The 7,313-nt window shown below is 54.1% G+C and overlaps 1 protein-coding gene across 1 annotated transcript; it reads left to right on the top strand.

Annotated features, from left to right (window-relative positions):
• The first annotated feature begins 22 nt into the window (after positions 1-22).
• On the top strand, positions 23-5,855 carry DNAAF19 (dynein axonemal assembly factor 19). Its single transcript, XM_072885873.1, has 3 exons — positions 23-829; positions 3,500-3,632; positions 5,218-5,855. Exons 1-3 carry the CDS (start codon positions 687-689, stop codon positions 5,689-5,691), a joined length of 750 nt encoding a protein of 249 aa, XP_072741974.1. The 5' UTR covers positions 23-686; the 3' UTR covers positions 5,692-5,855.
• Positions 5,856-7,313: the final 1,458 nt, after the last annotated feature.

The following is a 7,313-nucleotide window of genomic DNA, read 5'->3' as shown; positions in this document are numbered from 1 at the left end:
AGGCGCGGCCCGGGCAGCCCCGCCGGGGCCTCGCGCCGCGCTGCCCTGTCGCTATGGCGACGGGAGGGGCGTCCGCGCGCGGCGGCGGCGGGAGCTCGTCTGGGGGCGGCGGGGCTGTCGCGATAGAGGGAGGGTCCCCCGGGCCGGCAGTGAACGTGGCCTGGCGCGGCTGTCGCGATAGAGTGAGGGTCCCCGGGGCCGGCGGTGTACGTGACCCTGCGGGGCTGTCACGGCTGAGTGAGGGGCCTCAGGGGCCGGTGGCGTGAGTAGCCCGGCGGGGCTGTCGCGATAGTAGCGGGGTTCCCAGTTACCATCCATCTGCACAGCCTGGCAGGGCTGTCACGACAGGAGTGAGGGTCCCTGGGGCTGGTGGTGTGTGTGGCCCGGTGGGACTATCACAATAGGAGTGGGGTCCCCGAGGCCAGCCCCAGTAGGACTATCACAATAGGAGTGGGGTTGTCACGATAGGAGTGGGGTCCCCAGGGCCAGCCCTGGTAGCACTGTTGTGACAGGAGTGGGGTGCCCAAGGCCGGCCCCGGCAGGACTGTCACGACAGGAGCGGGGTCCCCGTGCACCCAGGGGCGGCCCCGTGCCCCCCGTCCCCACAGGCCTCAGGTCCCTGCCGGCCGCCTGCCGGGGGTCCCCGCGCCCCGCCTGCCCGAGCTCCCGGTCGGTGGCAGGGCGGGATGGAGGCAGACGGAACCCTCGACCCCGCGGCGCTGGAGCGGGAGCTGCGGGCGGCGGTGGCGGCCGATGAGAGGCGGGAGAGGGAGAACGACGCCAAGCTGCGGGCGCTGCGCCAGCGCGTCCCCTCCTACGAGGAATTCAGGTCCGACGGGGGACGCCCGGGGCAGGGGGTGGGTTTGGGTGCTTCCCTACCCCAAAGGGCTCTGTCAACACCGTCACCAGAGCTTTGCTCGGTGCCGGGTGCTCCTGCCACGGGGCCGACGCAACCGCCCAGGTGGTTTTGGAGCTCTTTTGGAGCTCTTGTGGAACTTCAGTTTTGGGAGCTCTTAGGAGACAAGCTCACCCAGCAGGTTTTGAGCTCAAACCTCGCTCTGAGAGGGGGTCGCACTGATCGTCTGTGCTTTCTGCTCCAGGTGACCATGAGCGCGGCTTGACAGGGCAGCAAACCCCGCTTTGGGTTCCCGAAAAGGCCACGGCCCTGTGGCACAGAGCCCCGGTGGGACAGAAACTCAGCCTTGGTTAAGATTTGCCCCCCGAAAAAGGTTGACGTGCGTGGGGTAAGATGTCAGATGTTCCAGCTGGGAACAGCTGGCTCCAGGGCAGGTCCCTATGGTGGCCAAGCTGTAGACCAGCGGTGGGATGGCTCGCTGTCCCCTCCTTCCAGCACGCTGTCCTCTCGCCCTGTTCCCAGGCACAGCGCCCACTCTCCAAGCCCTGCCAGCCTGCCCTGCCCTCCCTTCCCTCCCCGCACACCCCATGCCGTGGTGGTGGTGCAGAAGAAGAGGGTGACACGTGCCCCCACGCACCCCACCCAGCACGTTCATGCTCCCAACCCCATCACCGCTTTGTCCAAGGTGGTTTGGGAGCAGGTTTGTGGCCCGGGGGTGGCAGGGATGCTCCGCAGAGGCAGCGCAGGGCACTCGCAGCGCCCACCAAAGTCCCGCGTCCACCTATAGATCCATCTGGGGAAGTCCCTGTCCCTTGACATCCACCGACGGATCTGTAGGTGGATCCAGGACTTTGACCACCCCTTGGTAGACTTGTACAGGACTAGATCAAATTCCGTTCACGGCTTCATCTCCGCCTGCGTTTGGGAGTGCCATCTGATCCCTGAAAGGCAGGAAAACACTTTAAAATGGCGTTTTCTCCCCCAACCTTCTTGCCAGTCCCTATAAAAGGATTCCTGAGTGTTTTTAAGCTATTTTATCAGTGTATTGGTAATGGTGAAGTAATCTGAGGGAGGGAACGGAGCAGCTTCTCTCTGTGGGTGCAGTGTCTTCACTCGTGTAGCCCACACTAGCATGGGAGCAGAGACCTGGAGCCCTTCAAAGACCTCCTGCCCGTTATTGGAGGACTGGCTGCAGGGATTCGTCCCACAGGGTGAGAGGAACCACGTGAGCCACCGAGTCTGGGCTGCTGTAGTTAGTCGCAGATGTCAGTGTAATCAGATGCTGAATTCAAATGAATCCACAAAAACGTATCTGCCCAGTATGCTGCAAGCTATGAAACAGTCCCTACGCCCTATAAGAATTTAGGGTCTTTCCTCTGGAAATCCCAAAGCCATAGAAACTTCAGTGTATCATAAGAAAAAGGCAGGAGGAAACAGTTGTGCAGGTTCCTCAGGCCTTGGCTTTGGAGGAACTGTTGGGTGGAAATGCCCAGCTCCTGGAGAGTGAGCCATTCCCCGTGCTGCGGACGAACCACGGTGCTCGGTAGCGGTCCAGCCTACAGGGAAACTCCTGCCTCATTGGTCCTGACGACTGGATTAACACTGAGTGTGTGAGGAGGATGTGCCTGCCAAGTGCCTCGTGCAATATCACCTCTTTTCCTCTGACCCCTCTCTGATGCTTCATGATCTCATTTTAATCCTGATCTTGTTTGATAGAACCGCAGAATGGTTTGGGTTGGAAGGGACCTTGAAAGATCGTCCAGTCCAGCCCCCTGCCATGGGCAGGGACATCTCTCACTGGATCAGGTTGCTCAGAGCCCCGTCCAATCTGACCTTGGACACTTCCAGCGACGGGGCAGCCACAACTTCTCTGGGCAACCTGTGCCAGTGCCTCACCACCCTCATCGTAAAATATTTCTTCCTTATGTCCAATCTAAACCTGCCCTCTGTCAGTTTAAAACCATTGCCCCTTGTCCTGTCACTACAGGCCCTGGTAAAAAGTCTCTCTCCGTCTTTCTTACAGGCCCCCTTTAAGTACTGGAAGGCCACAGTAAGGTCTCCCCGCAGCCTTCTCCTCTGCAGGCTGAACAACCCCAACTCTCTCAGCCTCTCTCCACAGCAGAGCTGTTCCAGCCCTCAGACCATTTCCGTGGCCTCCTCTGGACCCGCTCCAACAGGTCCCTGTCTGTCTTGTGCTGAGGACCCCAGAGCTGGACGCAGTGCTCCAGGGGGGTCTCGCCAGAGCAGAGCAGAGGGGGAGCATCCCCTCCCTCGACTGCTGGCCACACTTCTTTTGATGCAGCCCAGGATACGGTTGGCTTTCTGGGCTGCGAGTGCACATTTCCGGCTCTTGTCCAGCTTTTAATCTGCTGGTATCCCCAAGTCCTTCTCTGCAGGGCCGCTCTCGATCCCGTCATTCCCCAGTCTGTATTGATATTGGGGATTGCCCCAACCCAGGTGCAGGACCCTGCACTTGGCTTTGTTGAACCTCATGAGGTTCACATGGCCCCGCTCTTCCAGCCTGTCCAGGTCCCTCTGGATGATACATACGGCCCAAATTCAGCAATTGCCTCAGAGAAGAAGCTCAAAGCCTCCAAGTATTTGACCTTGCTAAGTATCCCATCCCCTTCTTGTTGCCTGCAGGAACATTGTGCTGGCATCACACCTGAAGCCCCTAGAGAAAAAGGACAAGATGGGTAAGAGGAGGAACGTGCTGTGGAATCCCTGTGCAGCCCACACCAAGGCCCCGCAAACCAGTGACGTGGAAATACCCCAGGTGAGGGAGACGCTTTCCGGGACTTTGTCCATATCTAAAAATTCCTCCAGAATAATTTGGGTATTATTTTAAAATGCAAGTTATTCAGAAATATCTCTACATGTGAGCAAGCCCTCAAAGTCCCCAGGACCATCAGTGTTTAGATAACCCCGGTGTTCAGTCTGGCCCCCTACTTTGTTTCTGATAAGAGCTTGCACCAGCTGCTTCAAGAAGAGTCTGCTTCAACCCTGTGGGAACGTCAGACCAGCTGCACAGCGGCGGACCAGAGCTCCCAGTGCCCTGCCTCTGATGGTGGCCAGTAACAGATTCTTGGGGAAGAGTGCCCTCCCTTGACCGCACTCTTCCAGCTGGCTGCAGTTTAGAGACCGAGAGCCAGGGCTGTGCATCTGGATCATCACGTTTAATAGCCACAGACCGCAGATCTTCTGCAAACATAGCCAGTTCTTTTTCACCCCACGGTTTAATTATGCATGATATGGAAAAGTGCTATTTTGTTTTAAACCTGCTGCCTGATGAATTCACTGGATGCTCCTTAGTTCTTCAGTTGTGGGAAGGAGTGACTAAACATTTTCTATCCAGGTCATTTGTGATTTGAGTGACATCTGTCCTGCCCCCTCCGGTGGACTCTGCCCATGCTGGAGAGTCCTGGTCACTGGACGTGTAGCCAGGGATGTTTCCCATAGATATTTCTCATGGATTTTTTGACACTGAATTTCATTTGCCTGTTTATTATGAGATCCTTTTGCAACTCTTCCAGGCAGCTTTGTATTTGCCTGGACTGAGCAATGATCTCCCCAGAGCAAATTCTGTTCCTAATCCCCTTAGCGCCTGGCCTCTGATCTCCAGGGCTTCTCCATTTTGTGTTTAGACACAGCCTGATGTTGCTGTGCCTTGTTCTTGCTATCTGTATAAAAGCCTAAACATTTTAATCCTCCTTCAGTCTGTGCATCTGTTAAGTCAGCGGTGATGAGTTCAGCAGTTCAATTACATATTGTATGAAACAGGATTTCCTTTTATCTGGAGATGCCACATTGAGCTTGGCTCTCTCTTTTAGTGCAAGCTCTCTGCCACAGACTGTACGAATGCAGTATGTTACAAGACGGTGTCTTAGGGCTGTCTGCATATTCGCTGGGTTTTACATCTCATATCTTTTATCTCCTCACCCTTTTGATTTGCCTCATGGTTCTCGAGATGGAGCAGAAGTTTTCACTGAGCTACCCCAGTCGCCAGGAGATCCCTTCCCGAGCGGTGACGGTGGATCCAGACTGGACAGTGTGTCTGGTTCTGGTTAGGGTTGGGGTTACTCCACTACTGGTCTGTGTTCATCCATGCTGGGCTTCATGTCTCATCCATTCTTCCATTATTTTCCCCTGAAGTTCTCTGGTTTCTATGGGGCTTGAGGAACCTGATATTTCTTTGTCTTTCTCTATGTTTTGCCACTTCACAAGCTTTATGCAGCCCTTTGTGCTATCAAAGCCTGTATTAAAAACATCTCAGCCATCCACAGGTTGATTGGGAACTGGGTGGATAAAAATCTTCAAGTGGGAACAAAACAAAAGGAACTGGTAACTATTTTCTCCTTTAGGAACTGGATCAACTGCCCAGAACCTCTGCCGAATTTTACAGAGATTGGCGCAGATGCTTAAAAAGCGGAAAAGAAAAATACCAGCTTTTGCTTGAACTCGGAGGGAATGCCTTGGGCAGAATCTTTCAGGCTGACTTGGGCTTTGGCCTCCTGGGTGAATTTCTTACGGTGCTGGCGGAGAACGTCTGTCATGAAGACAGAGATGCCATCCTTCAGATCTTACAGAGCCTTGCGGGCACCAAGCGCTTCGGGTTAAACGTGGATCTTCTGAGTGAGTTGGAGAAGGAGAGCAGCAGGGATTTGTTTAGGAAGCTGCGGAGCATGAGCAGGGATTATTGGACTGCTGGCCATCCCCGCGGCCCAGCCGGCTGCGAAGCAGAGAGGGAAGCCCACGGTATGGGCACCAGCCTGCAAAAGGAAGCCAAGGAGGAAAGGATAGTGATGGAGCTGATGAAATGTTACCAGGTCAACTGAAGGAGCAGAAGCACCAGGGTCATGCAGAAACAGAGTCCAAAAGAGGCTCAAAGCTTGACTTCAGCATCACTGTGCGAGACGGCTAAATAAGATACTTCCGGAGTGTTGCCATACATTTCTCTGTACCTGGGAGCCACCCAGAGCAATAGTTCTGCACAAATAAAGGTTAGTTACTGAGAGGGCTGTGTTGTGATCTCTGGGGCAGGGTATCCTCACAGAATGGCTCTGTGAGAATCTCTTAGATGAGGAGAACAAAGGAAAACTAGGCTGGTATTTTCAAAGGAGAAACCAAAACCCAAATAGTCCCTTCCCTTTTTTATCTCTGTCCGTTGTCACTCAGGGGATTTAAGAAATCTAATCAATGACACTTCATGTTTAACCGTGCAGCCACTGAAGTTAGAATGGGCTGATGGAGGTGGAAATGCTGTGCAAGGTGGTATATCTGGGACGATCCAACCAGCTGGCTTGTTGTTATTCTACCCCAATGAGCAGGGCATGGGGTAAACCTCAGAGATCCTGTCACGTCATGGTCCTGCTATCTCAGACACTGTCTGATTTGCTGAAATTCCACATAAATTGACATTTAGAAGGAACAGACAGGCATCAGTCCAACAAAAAGACTCTCCAGGACTGCCTAATACTGTATCTAAATTGAGTCGCACTTCTGTTTTGGCTGCCGACCAGAGAGGCCTTCAGATGGCACAGCTCAGCACCTACCCACCAAGCTCTCTTGCAGTTCTGATCTGGGAGGATTCTCAAGTTTGTCCCAAGTGTGCTGAGGAGCCCAGTGTATGTTACAGTGCTCAGACTCCCTTGAATTCAGTTCAAAACCAACTGTCAGGTCTGTTTTGTTGCAAAACCCAGCTAGAGGAGCAAAAGGTAGAGTCACCCTGGCAGACCATAACCATCCCCCTCCCACCTTCTGTGTAGAAAACCCTAGGCACCTAATTGATTATCCTCTGAGGTCTGGCACTTGAATGCTGGGCTTTGTGGCATCTGTCTTGGGGACACCTGTGTCCCTGCAGTCTGGTGTGGGTGCCATTCCTCTTGCCTTTGCATAACACTTGCAAACCGGAGGACTAGCAGAAAGCCGAGAACTGAAGTCTTAAACAAAACAACAAAGATCCTGGAGTTTCCCAAGGTCAGGACGGAGGATGTTGATGCAGGAGCAGCCCTGGCACAACAGTTACATCTCTGGTGGGAACAGGCACAGTGCTTTCAGCAGTCTGGAGGCTCAGGGCTTGCACTCACATCCTATGTCAAAGATGGGAGCAGGGTGCTGCGTCCCCATCACCTGGGGAAAGGCAAAATCCCCGTGGTTTGGTGAGAAGACTCCAGAGAAATGAAGTACAGGAGAGGTTGCATGAAGGTTTACGGAAGGAAGGGCTGTTAGACCAGCTGGGATCAGCTTCCCAGTCGTTAGCTCATGGTCTGATCTGAGTATCTGCTCGAGAAGTGCCAAAAGCTGAGCTGAAGGTCCAGCCAGGGCATAGCTCACCTTCACCATAAAAGAGATACATTTAAGGCCTCCAGGGCTGGTTCCAGCATCAGCTTAGGCAAGGGCGATGTGAATGAAGAGCCTCGCTCAATCACTCAGAGAGGAGGAGTCTCAAACATTACCT

The sequence above is a fragment of the Ciconia boyciana genome, chromosome 22 (assembly GCF_034638445.1).
Source record: "Ciconia boyciana chromosome 22, ASM3463844v1, whole genome shotgun sequence".
Taxonomy (NCBI): Eukaryota; Metazoa; Chordata; class Aves; order Ciconiiformes; family Ciconiidae; genus Ciconia; species Ciconia boyciana.
This window is presented reverse-complemented; position numbering and strand designations above follow the sequence as displayed.